Source organism: Augochlora pura, chromosome 5 (genome assembly GCF_028453695.1).
Source record: "Augochlora pura isolate Apur16 chromosome 5, APUR_v2.2.1, whole genome shotgun sequence".
Lineage (NCBI taxonomy): Eukaryota > Metazoa > Arthropoda > Insecta > Hymenoptera > Halictidae > Augochlora > Augochlora pura.
In genome coordinates, this window is record NC_135776.1 from 10,906,168 (window position 1) to 10,921,265 (window position 15,098).

A 15,098-nucleotide genomic window follows, 5' to 3' on the forward strand; every position below is an offset into this window, starting at 1 on the left:
TAGGATTGTGGCTGCTCTTGCGGCTGAATATAATATGAAAATCCATCAAATAGATGTGACGTTAGCCTACTTGAACGGTAAATTGGAAGAAAAATTTTTTATAGAAGTTCCCCGTGGCATCGATAAGGCCCTAGATATTTTAGCCGGAGCCGAGAGTGTCGATTATAGTGTTAAAAACAAAGTTATTGAAATGAAGCGCAATCTAAGAAATAGAGATAAGGTCTGCTTGTTGTGAAAGGCCTTATACGGTTTGAAACAAGCTGGTCGTAGCTGGCATTGTCGTTTGGATGAAGAATTAAGAACATTCGGATTAATTCCGAGCGGGGCTGACCCGGCGAGGGGAAGATATTTTCATAGTCCTTGTGTATGTGGACGATATATTAATATCCTCGCGTAACCGCAATGATATAAATCGTTTTAAGCACTGTATCGGAAGTATTTTTCAAATCTGAGATCTAAACGACGTGAAATGCTGCTTAGGGATAGAATTCAAACGTCTCAAGCATGCGATAAAAATTAGTCAGCGAGGATAAGAGACCTGCTAGAACGCTTCGGTATGAAAGTTGTAAACCGGCATCGACTCCGTTAGATATAAGTAGAAAATTACAGAAGGAACCCCAGGATCCAGGTAAAGATAATAAAAATGTACAATACCAATACAACAATACCATAAATTATCTAATAATAAGAGAAACTCAATTATACCATAAAATTAGAGACGTAAAGCCATAAAAAGAGATATTTTTTCTCCTACAGACAATTAAAAATGAAACTAAAAAATTAGTTGTTAACGTGTCAAATATTATACAAATATTGTTAAATAGTGTCGTAATGGTTATTTTGTAAGCCGAGAATCTGTTCGGGCGTCTAGTGCGATACGGGACTGTGTCAGGGCACTTAAGAATAGGCCAGGTGGCGGGTAATAAAGAAATGGGAAAGTTCCTATCGCCGGCGAAAACTATGCCTGCAGTCAGTCACAGCCGAAACATTGTATAGTACAGACGTCTTCCTTTTCATCTGTAGTTTTATATATTTTACTTTTTTAGTTTACTTTTTTATCGATACATAACGTATTTCGAAAACGAGTAACATTAAATGACAAAAGTTGGATTCCGTATGTATTTAAATATATAATTTATATAATAAATAATTTAATATTTACATCATTTTGGTATACATGGTAGCTATGAGTTTGAATACGAAATAATACGAGAAAAAATTACCTAAAATTAAAATAACAAATTAAGAAACAATAAGAACAACTTAATACTACAATAAAATAAAAAAGAACATAATGTCACAAACGCAAAGACATTTTTCCTAGTATAAAAAATTAAAACCGACAAAGGATGTCTATAAACATAAATAACTGACAAGGCAACAGACTAACTAAAAGCACGCACCTAATTAATAAGTTACACGACGCAGACATCGGTTTCATTAAAAACCGAATATCGTATCGGAGATACTATAAACGCTACGAAGCACATTATTCGTATAGAAAATCAATTGTTTGAGTGGCGACAAGATACGCGGAAGGTGCAAGGAGCGCGACAGAAGGGAGGAAAAGCGCAGAAAATCCTCGAGACGTCGGTGGTTGCAATTGTAAAAGTTCACGGCGTCGAGCACGAAACAATAACTGCCGGGAAATCATATAAAGGAATGGCGGTCGAGATTCTATCTTCCGTTGCCAGGGAAAGGTTTGTCCTTTTCTCCTCGGTTTTGTGTTTTGTCTTGTTACTCGAGTCGATTAGGACGCGTTCTTGACAAACAGCTTCGCGCCGCTATCGTCCCTCGACATCGCGATTCTTAGAAGCGTTTGCCTTTGCGAGATCGAACGGAGCTTGTGCACCGTCGGGATGAGGATCAGAGGGTGAAGTAGACGGCGCAGCGTGTTATCAAGCAAAGAAACAAAGAAGCTTCCCGTGGCGCCAGCTTCACGAGCAGAAAAGTATTCGGAGAAAAGAAAATCTCCAATTCTATCGTTTTCTGATAATCTTCTGCAGCACGCAACTGTGAAACATGATTCTGACTTCCGATTGCGATTCGCGGCGAAATATCGAGTCTTAATAAGAATTATAGTACAGTACAGTATAGTACAGTGCAGTATAGTATATATAGTATCTATCGACGATAATTATAAGTCTATTCTCGTGTGAAAGAATAAAGAAATTAAATTTTTCAAATATTAAAAGAACCTTGATTATAAAATAATCGGCGCAATTAGTATAATATTATAAAGTAAAAGGTTCATTACAGTTTTTTCTCGAAAATATTCTTTTTAATAAAGAAATAGTTTAAGTAACTCGATATTTAAATACTTACTTTACATATTTAAGATAAAAAAACGATAAAATGTAATACCTTCACTTTAAAAAAAAAAATTGTTTTGGAATATATGTAAAAATAATAGCATGTGGACTAAATTATAACACGTGTGTAAATAACATTTATTTAAAAGGAAATTTATATAAAAAGTATTCGATATAATATAAGAAAACATCGTTAACAAACTTTTGATGATATACTAAATAAAATGAATTGTTAACATCAGTGTTTTATAAAGTAAATAGAAAGAAACGGGTTAAGGTTGAATTCATTAAAAATTAATGCATGTCAACGATAGGCAGAATAGTTTACAGGTCCGGAGATAAAACAATGAATTATTAATAATATTTCTTATAAAAATAACCTTTATTTAACTATTTATTGTTAACCATTTATATTTTATTATATTTATATTTTAACTATTTATTGTTAACCTCCATTTACATACGGTAATTACAATTTTCGACGCCAATCATCAGACATTAACATTAATTAATGCTGGAGATTAAAGAACAATCAAAATCGTCAAACCGTACACTGCATTCAATTCTTATTGCAAATATTGCATTGATATTGCATTTGCATAGAATTGTTGTATACAAGCAGTGCAATAGATTTCTTTACACTTAAAAAAAACAGAATAACTATATTATCATTGGAACAAACAAATTAAAGTTTTACGACTTTTGAAAATAAATTTTCTTTCAGTATATGGTAAACTATCGTTTTTAACATCTCAAAAAGATTGAAACTATTTGAAGTAGTTATAAAAACACTTATTGGGTTTTATTCTGTTTTATATTTATATAGAGAGAAAATTATTCTGTTGACTGTATATACGCTATTCGGTATTACTTAAACTACAATTAATTAAATTAACAACTTACAGTTTTAGAGCAGCTTATACTATTTAGGTTCACCCTGTTCATAAAAACTAATTACTCCTTACCATCTACGTGCAATAGTAGCACTGTTTAAATTAGGAACTACTGACTCGATTAGTCTAATTCGTCATAAAACGCATACCAAAAATAATTAACTATCTATAACAGAGCTAGGCAACCTGAATCATTACGGACTTGGACACAGCTACGGGCTACATACGAAACTATGGAGCAACGCTAGGGCACAGCTGGGCAACCTGAATACGTGGGACACACGCCAGGGCAGCTAAGAGCAAAGCACTCCACGGCGGGCTCAATCCCCACTCCTCGGGTCAACGATGCCTCTCCCTTAGCTACTCGTGGGACTCCCCACCAGTTAGCATCGGACGAATGGCACATATTGGCAATGCGAGCGGGTGAGAGAGGAAGAGCGGTGCTCCCATGCGTCCCCCACTTTTTCAAGACTTTTGCTCTAGCGTTGCTCCGTCGATTCAGGTTGCCCAGCTCTGCGCTAGAGCAAAAATCATGAAAAAGTGGGGGACGCGTGGGACGCACTGCTCTTTCTCTCTTACTCGCTCGCATTGCCGTTATATGCCGGTCATCCGATACTAAATTGATGGGGAGTCCCACGAGGAGCTAAGAATGAAGCATCGTTGCCTGGAGGAGTAGGGGACTCAGCCCGCCATAAAGCGCTTTGCTCTTAGCTGCCCTGGCATGTGCTCTACCTGATTCAGGTTGGCCACCTCTGATCTATAATTATAGTAGAAGCTATCAACGCTCTGCTTCAATATATTCGTAGCTATTTAATTTTCCGTTTAATGGATGCAGATATCGTGTAGTAATAATTGTAAGACCACACGATCGTTCTCACGATGATGCTAGTTATGATTAGAACGATTAAAACGGACACGATCGTTAGGAATACCACGATATCCATGTCGTAACGCTGATACCATGGTTGATCGGCCAAGTTTGAACGAAGATGGGGGGCGCCTTTATGGCGAATCACGTACTCGACCCACCATGCTAGGTACTCCACCGTATTGAGCGGGGTATCGTTCACGAGTTCTTTCAGCGCGATTATCTTTTCTTTGTACCTGAAAATGTCGAAGTAGAATTGTACTTTCTTGGTTAATTATATCAAAAAAGCTTAGCAATATTGTCAACTTAGATTCTGTTGCTTCGAAATATTTCTTTAACGATTAATCGTAGAGGTAACGATGTTTACTTTAAAATTAGTTGACAATATGTATTCAACGATAAAAGCATTTTTTATATCTAATAATATCTCTTCGATAAATATTTCTTTCTTTTTATAAATAGGTTATTTTTATCAAGCACATTGTACTGCATGAAACATAAAGCGTTGATATAGAGATCAATATTTTTAAACGAGGTAATTCTTAAAAATATGGAATGAATATTTTATATGTACGTATTTCGATAAATAAGTTATTTGGGGAAATATAATTTTGTGCACAAGCTTGTGAGTTTGAATATTCACTCTTTGCTGCTTATTCCTCTATCTTTATCCTTATTTTTATATAAGTATACATATATGTATATCTACCTGTATACAAATTTGTATCTTTTATTTTGCTTTATCTTTATCTTCTTTTTGAAAAATGCCTAACTTGATTACGAATTTCGTATTAAAAAAGTAATACTTTATGAAAAATAAAGCACTGATCTAAAGACTGATATTTTTAACCAAGGTTATTTTTAACGAGTATAGAATGCACATTCCATATGTGTATACACCTCGATTATACACTCATATAAGATTACATCGAATATGCTGTAGAACGTTGTCAGACTAGGTTCTGTCGCTTCTAAATACTTATTTAATAATAATTAAGAGTAACTAACGTTTACTTTAAACTTCGCTGACAATTAATCGCTGACCATGTGTCAAATGATACAAATATTTCTAAACGGTATCATTTTTCTGAAAAATGCTTATTTTTGTTTATCGATACATAACTTGATTGCAAAATTGCCATCGGTTAGATAATTCATGATAAAGCATGAAGCTTTGGTATAAAAATGAATACTTCGAAAGCAAGTGAGTTTGAACGATACAGATTGGATTTCCACGTGTATTTAAATAAATAATTTATATAATGAATAAATAAGTAATTTATGTACTAAATAGATAAATAATTTATGTAATAAATAGAGAAATAATTTTTTTAATAAATAGAGAAATAATTTAATACGTGGTTGCAAGTTTGAATACTCACTCTTTGTTATATATGACCTCTCGAATGGCATTTTCCAATTGTTCTCTCGTGATGGTTACGATGTCCATGTATTTCGCAACACCGAGTGCTTCCAGCCTGAGCACTTGATTGTCTTGATCACCTAATATCGGAAATGCTAATAGTGGTACCGAGAAATGTATCGCCTCCTCGCTACTTTGCACACCTCCCTGGTAGATGAACAGCTTAATATTCGGATGCGCTGTGTAATAAAATTAAAAATTAAAATTAACCCCTTACATTACAATAACGAGTCAGACTCGTGGTGAAGATTTTATGCAAGCTCTACTAAGTATGAATATTATTAATTTCTTCTACATCGAAGTAAAATTAAACTCTTCTGTTATCAAAGTATATAAAGGAAGGTAAATGAAGACAATACAGAAAACAAAATTGTCTGATCCTATTAGGAAAATGATTACAAGTATAACAAGAACAAACGAAGTCATACAAATTGACTCATTCGACTCTTGTTTCATTCAACGTCTTTTGAGGTCCGTAGTCTTTTAACTTCTTTGTTTTTGAAACAAAGTTAAAGAGTTGTGTACCATCCTCTTAGAGACACAGAGACACGTCATTACTTGTTGTCAGTTCTCAGATGGCATTAATAAATGTTTCCTTAAATTCCATTTAAAAAAATAAAGCTTGTAATAGCGTTTTTAAAAATGAGTGGAAACAAGTTACTAAATCAAATTATAAATGATTCCCAGGATATATATTGTTAATTATATCTTTGATAGAGGAGTTCATTATTAGAATTGTTAAGAATATTAGTCTGGTCAAGAATATTCGGCGAGCTAATCACGCCTCTCATTGGTCATTGTTTTTCGTTAATAACTCGTTAACGATGCCTCGGAGAAAAATATCGTAAAGGAAAACATTTTTAAATGACTCAAGAACCCTTCATTTCTCGATTACGAATCATTTTTGTGGCACCTTGTATACCAAAAATAATCTTACAATTGTCTCATGTAAATAAAAAGAATCATTCAACATTTCGAAACTATCAGTGCTTCATCATACAATGATGTCATAGCAAAAAGTCGACATTATGTATCCTGTACTCAAAAACAATTACTTCGAAAATCAGATTGTCACTAGCTACATCATACTTCTTTGTTTCCCTTTTAAGATCAGAACTATGTAGTGTTATTTAATTATACTATTTAATTTAATCCTGAAGATGAGACTCGCAATCGCCTTCTTCGAATTCGCCACTTCCCTAATCAATTCCACGTGAATCGCCTTGCATAATACTAATATACATAGTAATAAAATTGTATAAAATAATTCCTGCTGAAGTTGCAACTCCAATTCCTGCAGTTTTGCTATTATAGTTTGTGCAGTATGTAGTCTAGCATTATCATGCAATAAGACAGGAATCAATATATTGTAGATAAATTAACTATAACAACTACATATATAATTACTACTATATAATATTATTAATAAACAGTCAATCTAATATATATAGATATATCACGATTTTTAGATGGCGATAGTTGTGACATACAAATTATACGTCGTTTTTAACGTTTTAGCCTTTAACCTTTTGCACTCGAATGGTGACTCTCAGGCACCACTAATATTATTCTTTCACCCTTTAAAATAATTTTTATAGCAACAAAGTTTAATTCCAGAAAAATTGTTAAATATCGCACTGTTAGTATGAAGCAAGAAAATTGATTTGGTATATTTAAATTACACTTCGTCGCTTAAAATGAAAATACTACAAGACGGAAATATTATTTTAGATTTAAAGCTAAAATGGCTTCGAGTGCAAAGGGGTAATCTTAATTTTGAAGACTATAAACAATTTTAATATCTATTTTTTAAGCAAATCTCTATTGATCTAGAAACGTAGAATCGCCGTACAGTGATCGTGACATAAAATTTCTACACTCTGTTCAACGGGAGTATACAACAAATAGATAATTAAACTGTACCCAGAATGCTCTGCTGAGGAAGCCAACTATCAATATAGACTTTGTCGGGCTTGTTGGGCATGTCCTCCTCGAACTTCCACACAACCTTGTAAGGGAGTTTGGCAAACACGTCGATGAAAACCTGTACGGTCTCTTTAGGTATGCTTTTGACCATAACGTTTGTTCCCAGACTGAAGTATATGAACCCTTCCGGTGCGTTATCCAGAAAGAGTTGCAGGTCCTATCGACAAAGGAAACGAGGATAATCATCTGCTTCCGTCGACGAACAACGAAGTTAACGCCAGAGAGGTGCGGCTCATTATAAAAGCTAGCGATCCGAAGGGCCCGTCGCGTAAGGCTTGGTTGTAATAAACTTTACCAACAGGTTTTGCGCACCGTGTTAATTCAAAATATATGAGACGCAAACACTCGAAACTTTGTGTTGAAAGAAACTTGGAAAAGGGCGGAGAGAAGTTTGCCTTTGATCAGCTATTTCACAGTATCAGCTCAACAAATTGAGAGCGTTCAAGTTTCAGGACTTTTCCAGATGCTATATTTTGCTTTCCTTCGTTAACCCCTTGCGCTCCAATTTATTTCAGAGCTGCGTTAATTAGACTTTGTTTGTTACTATGAAATTTCTATGACAGATAAAAATTTTGTATTTTTTATACGGCAAAGTTAAGTTGAGATAATATCAAGATTATGGCAAAGTTATATTAAAGGAATTAGACTTTGTTTGTTACTAATAAATTCGTATGTGAAACAGAAATTTTATATTTTTTATACGGCGAGATTATATCAAGATCATGTCGAGGTGATCTCAAGTCAATTAGACATTGTATGTTACTGTATTTTTTATATGACAAGGTTATGTCCAGAATCAAACTCGTGGTGGAAAATGTTAATGTCTTGTTAACCGCTTGCACTATAATAACGAGTCTGACTCGTGACAAAATATTCTACCAAATATAAATATTATTAATTTCTTCTAAATCGAAACCAAATTGAATCCTTCTGTTATCAAAGTCTAGAAACGCAAGTAAATAAGAACAATAGAAGAAGTAAAAATGATCTTGTCTTATTAAAGACAGTATAAAGGACAAATCAATGTTAATCAACGTAGCATGAAAGAAGTCGTAGTGTAAGGGGTTAAGAATGATTGTTATTCCGTTTCTTTAAGTAGGAATCGAATTTTATTCTTTTGTCACCTATTTTTAAATATTTGCGTAAATCTAATCACGCAATAAATATAAAATTCCTTTTTCTTCTAAGAAATTAGTGCGTTCGACAAAATTCTAATCATAATAATTGTAAAGAGAATGGCACGCCAAGTGGTTAAAACAGCCTATGCGAATTGCATATACAGTCTTTGCGCCATAAGAGGGCACCTTTGAGTTTACAGTCCCCCTCTTACTAACCGCGCCCTACTACCACAGCTAATGAGAAGGGAAGTCTAAACATAATGACGTCGTCTTATGGCGCGAGGGCTATACTTCGAATAAATGCAACTTGTCAACCCCTTGCCGTACTATTTTCTTCATAGTTACAAGGGTGAATGGTTTGTCGACATTTACTTAAATGGTTAAATGCCGATGACAAGAGGACAGAATTTTATTCCGCTTAAAAATACGGAATAACATTTACACCGAATAAGATACTAATAGAAATCTCTATGACGAGCCGCACACGTTGAAATACCGCAAGGGGTTAATAGACAGTTGATGTATACTTACCGCTGGCAAAGGTTTCGGGTTCTTCTCGACGTGGAAAGACGTGAAGGTAATTATGTTCGGAAGCTTCGGTTTGGATGTCGTTAAGACATCAGCCTGATTAACAAATATGAGACTAGTATTCTTCAGCAGGTCGAACAAGGGAGGCACCGGTCCGAAGTATTTTTTTATTATTTGCTGCTGGCGTGGGAAAAGCTTACTATAGCCGTTGTTCATAAATCCCGAGTGTTTAAAGAAATTTTTTAATCTCCCGAAGAATGGCTGATTCATCCCCACGTCTCTACCCATTTCCCAAGTAGACTCGTGCGACGGTAATACCAGACCACCGAGAATGTGTTCATATATAGAGAACATTTTGGTGGAGAGTACTCCTAGAACGATACGAAATGATAACAACGTTTTACTTGCTAATAGTGGAATTTCCTGTGGAATATAATGTTTAATAGATCATTTTAATAAGCATTTGTTTTCGTCGTAATATCTAGACAACAGTAATAAGTGGGAAATAACGATATGATACATGTCGTTTAGGGAAATAATAATAGTAAGTGGGAAAAATCGTATTTAACTGTGTCAAGGGATAATAACATAATTAACTGATAACATATAAGACTGGTAATATTATTTATAAAAGTAATTGTTTAGAGTAATACGATGACATGTTATTGAAACATTTTTAATCTTTATAGATGTGTAAGAAGGCGTATTATTAATTCGAATTTCAATTTTTAAAAAGATTGAAAAAGTACGATTTTAACAAGTTTTATACTAAATCGTAGTTTTGATATAACTTTTATAATAGTTAATTACACGGTTTCGAAAGCGTACTGTTGAAGATTAGAATATTTTTCTTTGTAAAGTGATGTCAGTTTAATTTATATATTTATTTATTAATGAAACGAATGCTTATTAAAAATCAAATGCATTGAGGACTATAATAAAGTTTGGTCTTTTTGATAGGCTTGCACATGCTTCGTGCACCCAAATCGAGCATTTCAAACATTGCATCATATTCTCGAAGCGAACTTGTTCACAGAAATTGCAGAACCAGTATTCTTCGTTCACCGATATACTGACATTTCAAGATGCACTTCTGAAAGCATTGTTTAGTAATGCTTTCGCGGTACGATCTTTATCGGTGCTGGTTTTTCTCTTTTTGCTAATTGTCTCGCATCTCTAATACCCAATCGAAACGAGGACACTTCAAAATGGAGGACGTGTTGGACCAACTCGTTCCCGACATCTTGCGGAAATATGGTGAAATGTCCATTCCATTTTAACGACGACAAAGGCCTTTTAACTTTTCCTCGAATATGGCTTTTAAATGTTACTTTAGGAATTCCGAAACGTTTACAGCATTCATTCAATCTATATTGTTTATTATTAAAAGCCTTGATAGCCTTTTCCGTATTTCCTGTGCTGCATTTTCCATATGTTTTTTTTCGACAAGACTATCTAAATGGTAATATTGTGTAAAATATGAGTCAGAAGAAATCAGTTTCAGTAATGATACCAGTACGATATGGGAAACTTCGTAACAGTGCGATTTAGGCAACTAAATTTTTTTTTAGGCAACCTTTTCGCTACCTCGAGAAATGCAATTATCGAATCTTAAAATCAATTTTAATACGCTTTTAAAATTCTCACAAATATTACGCGTAATCTAAGCTAATTTTAGCATAAGAATAAATGTGATTTTACTATTACTAGAATAGATAATATTATTATGATTGAATATTTAGAATTGCTGAAATTTTACATTAGTCTCACCTATTTTATAGAAATTGCCAAGGACAGTACGGATACGTGTCCTTGCGCATCATAAAATGTTTAAAACTATTACGATCAACTGTGCCTTTAAGAGATATTGAGATATTGAACATATAGATATAGAGATATAGAGATATTGAACAGATTTTAAACGAACGATTTAAGAAAGGATACTGGCAACGTCATAGTTTCCCGTACAGAGAAACACCCCCCTGCAAACTTCAGCCCTGGCTAAGCGAATTAACACTTTGCCGTCTGCACGTCTTCAAAAATTTCTTCATTTGGCGCTGGCAGCAATAATTCAGATTACTTTGCTTGTCGCCTTTATCGGAAAAGTTTAGCGGGAAATTATAAATTGTCTGTTAAATTCCTTAGACAGTTAAGTAATAAACCGAGGGGTGCTGTAAACAGCGTTCTCTAAAAACTCTAATTCACAGGGAAAAATCACTCCCAAAAAGGGAAATAATCCAGACAAGCGGTAAACGAGCCTGAATCGGAAAGTTGCGAGACGTAGATGGGTAAGTCAGCCTCGAGTAAGAAACGAAACAAGTGACATCTCTAGCTTCTAAGCTCACGTGTGACGCATTCCGCCAACAGCATCCTTATGGACCAGCCGAACCGCCAAGACAATGCCTCCCTCGGCGCCGTATCGTCGCGTTGCCTGAACCTGCGGACCTATCGCGACGCAACCCTTTTACCTGCAGCAACCACCGTAACAGTATCGCAAACGGTGCCGAATTGTCGCGCCACTAAAACTATTCAGGTCCTTTCTAGCCTAGACAAGACCTAGCACTTGGATTCAGATCATCCCGATTAACCAGACACTTGGACTCACGTTAAGAACATCATAGGACCCAAAAGCTGAGCAGTATAAATACCAGCTACAGAACTAAAATAAAGCAGTCTTCCACCAAACCTCGCGGTGTACGTTACTCTATAGTCGACCTCTGAGAATATCCTAGGAAATTCTGTCCAAGCATCGCTATTATACGGAGGATATACGGAGTGATATTTTCATCGTCACTGACCAGTCCCGTAACAAGAGTACGTACGACTCTCGAAAACGACGAGCGGGCAAGCATTTATAAATCATGACATAGACAAACATGTAAAACGTGTATATACACGTATGTATACAATACATGTAAAACGTAACTTTATTACAGATTCCACTCCATACCAGCCAAGTTCCTTCATGACACACGCCTTACCAATCAAAATTATTCCTTTTCACCACAAAAATTTGTCCTCTACCAGTCATCAAAAAACCTAGGTGACGACAGACAGAACACGACGAAACTAGAGAGCCTTGAATGAGAAACGAAACAAGTAACATCTGCAAGCTCGGGTTTCCGGATGCAGATTCTACCCATCGTGGATATCAGTCAGTAGCTACCTTAGCAAATCTGTAATAAACTAGTGACAGTTGATTCAACTTATACTTATTTATCCTAGTCCTTATCCATCAGTAAATATTGTCAAATTTTACTAATCACAACGTTAGTTCTTATGAGTTTTCAATCCTGTCCACTTATTTTTATAAAATTTCAAAGACATATGTCTTCAAACACTTGTCCAATGATTCACCTGTCACTGATGCGCCGCCATCAGTCTATCTAAAAAAATATGAATAAATACCTATCAAGGGTGCGTTAAACCTATGCGCGAAGACGCTGATGCCAGGCACTTGCAATTCGGATATCACAAGATCGAACTTCCGGTCGCTGTTTGGCGCGTAGATCTCTTGCATTTCCGTATTGTTGAACACGGTTTCGACGAGGATATCGGCAATATCAATTAAATGCCTCCGAAATACCTCGACGAAGTCGAGGCCGTTGAATCGAAGATGCATGAAATCGAGTCCCCGGAAGTACTTATACGCTTTGCTGATGTCGATCTGCTGGAACGTCTTCGGGTCCATGTCCGGGATCGGATCCGACGTGACGAGCACTATTTCGTGGCCGCGTTTGTGCAGCTCGAGCCATAACTTTCGATGCGGTATCTGATGGCTGTAAGATGGTACCGCGACGAGCGCTAAGATCTTGGCGGCCTGCACTTGCTGGCTGATGCAGAGCAAGCAGAAGACCGAATGCGCGACCGACAGAGCGAACTTCATAGTGACACTGCTCGCGGGACTACTACTTGTTGGATGCCGCGTTCTCGCGGTTTTATACTATGACGTTTAGGCCGGCTTCAGACGAGCCTGCGACAGTTTTTCCGCCTTGGCAAATATTTTTTAACAGTCTCGTTCGCAGCGGAATTCTTTTCGAACTCGGCCACGGCTGCGCGAAGACGTTGGCCATCAAAAGAAAAATATATCTTCGTTTCGTCGCGATCGCGGCACCTCGATCGTGCCGATTTGGCGGAATAGATGGGCTCCGAAGGGCTGTGAGAGTGTCGCCACCTGGTAACAAGCGGGACACGAGCTGTTTGCGGCAGTCAATCCGCGAATTTAGCCGACTTCGAGAGAATCACCGACGCACACATGCCTCGCCAAATCACGTACGTTCACCTCGCAAAGTCGAGTTAAAGAGAGAAAGGGAGAAGGCGAGAGAGAAAGGGTTTTTCTGCATTATCGCAGAGTTTCCCGGCTGAATTCGCCGAAAAATACGTGATTCTCTCGGCTCGATCCGCTCGCGCGCGTTCTTCAGGCGTCAAGCATGTTGCGGCGTGATAAACGCCTTGTGTACGCGGCTTTCACTCCAACGCGAGGCCGCAATTTTCTCAGTTGCCTTTCCGAAACACGCGAGTCTTTGCAGGTTGACTTTGGCGCATCGTACGCGCATCTTTGTCGCGCTTCGTTATCTGTCGTGTAACGTGTCGACTGTCTTTATCCGTCAAACGCGTACCACCTATGTTCGTCTTTATCGAGCTCCGTCTTCGTTCGCTTTCTATGCGCTTTCGTTTCGTCTCTGTTCTTCTTATACGCCCCAATACAGTAATGGTTCGATGAATGACTCAACTTTTCGATTCGACTCCTGTCGCAGTGCTATTGCTACGCCACTGTAATTTATCGATTTCTTCGCTACGCCGATGCCGAGGTTCGACGGAGTCGATCAACACGTGTGCTGCGGCTTCTTTGACTCTAATTCCCGGAAGACAACTCATAATACTATAACAAAACTTTTTTAATTTTAAGATTTTAAAACTGAATTTTTTTTAACATATTGCTGATAATTTTCTGAATAAAATGAGACTAAACATAATCCGAAGGGTCATCCTGGTCGAGTACGCGACGGTACCGAAACCGTAGGAGGTTGACCTGGACGATTTCCCATAGCACATTTTTAAACCATCTTTCTATGAATCTGAAAACCATCTTTTGCGTTATCGGTGCTGAGTTTCGAGGAGCTTGTATCTAAACAGCTTCTCATTGTTCAACCATCCTTACTCCAAGGCCCCTTCAAATTCCAGGATTGATGGAAAAAATACAGTAAATTGTTCCGCCACACTTTCCGTCAAACACGTAGAATTCTGAATGTCTCGAAATCGAAGCCATCTCAAAACCTACCGCGTCGAAGTCGGCGCGATCTCTGCAGTTCCTGTCGCGATCGCGAGACGATTGATTCACTTGCGGTCGCGACCTCGAAGCGATTTTCTACACTTACCGTCTCGAAATCGAGGAAATATTTGCACCTGTCCTCTCGAAATCGAGTCAATCTTTACATCTACTATCTCGAAATCGAAATAATATCTATACTTTTCTCGAAATCGAAGCCATCTCAAAACCTACCGCGTCGAAGTCGGCGCGATCTCTGCAGTTCCTGTCGCGAACACGAGACGATTTGATTTACTCGCGTCGCGACCGCGTGGCCGATGGCGTGTAGAGATGTCTACACTTGATGTCCCTCGAATTACACAATACCATATGTAGCATTGTCTTTAATACTTTTTTTTTTTAATACTTCTTTTATAATTACGAATCGGTTATTTTAATGTTTTTTTTCGTAAATAAAATAAAATACTTGATTCGTATAATGAATAAATACGGTGTAAAATATGTCGTGTTTGGTATCATTTTAATTGGAAAAATCTGACCAATATATTAAACAAATTTTCATGTACAAAAAATTGGAAATAAGAGAGTTAAGTAATCGTTTTTATGCTAGCTTTACAATGTATGTATTCATAGTAATCTACACCGACATGCGGCGGCTGCCTTTCCAGGTTACAATGTAGTTTCGTTCGCCCCGAGTCTCG

The 15,098-nt window shown here is 36.8% G+C and overlaps 1 protein-coding gene across 1 annotated transcript; it reads right to left on the bottom strand.

Annotated features, from left to right (window-relative positions):
* Positions 1-2,702: 2,702 nt before the first annotated feature.
* Positions 2,703-13,025, bottom strand: LOC144470608 (UDP-glucosyltransferase 2-like). Its single transcript, XM_078181961.1, has 5 exons — positions 12,537-13,025; positions 9,132-9,499; positions 7,420-7,639; positions 5,456-5,675; positions 2,703-4,309 (listed from the first exon to the last, which is right to left on the bottom strand). Exons 1-5 carry the CDS (start codon positions 13,012-13,014, stop codon positions 4,012-4,014), a joined length of 1,584 nt encoding a protein of 527 aa, XP_078038087.1. The 5' UTR covers positions 13,015-13,025; the 3' UTR covers positions 2,703-4,011.
* Positions 13,026-15,098: the final 2,073 nt, after the last annotated feature.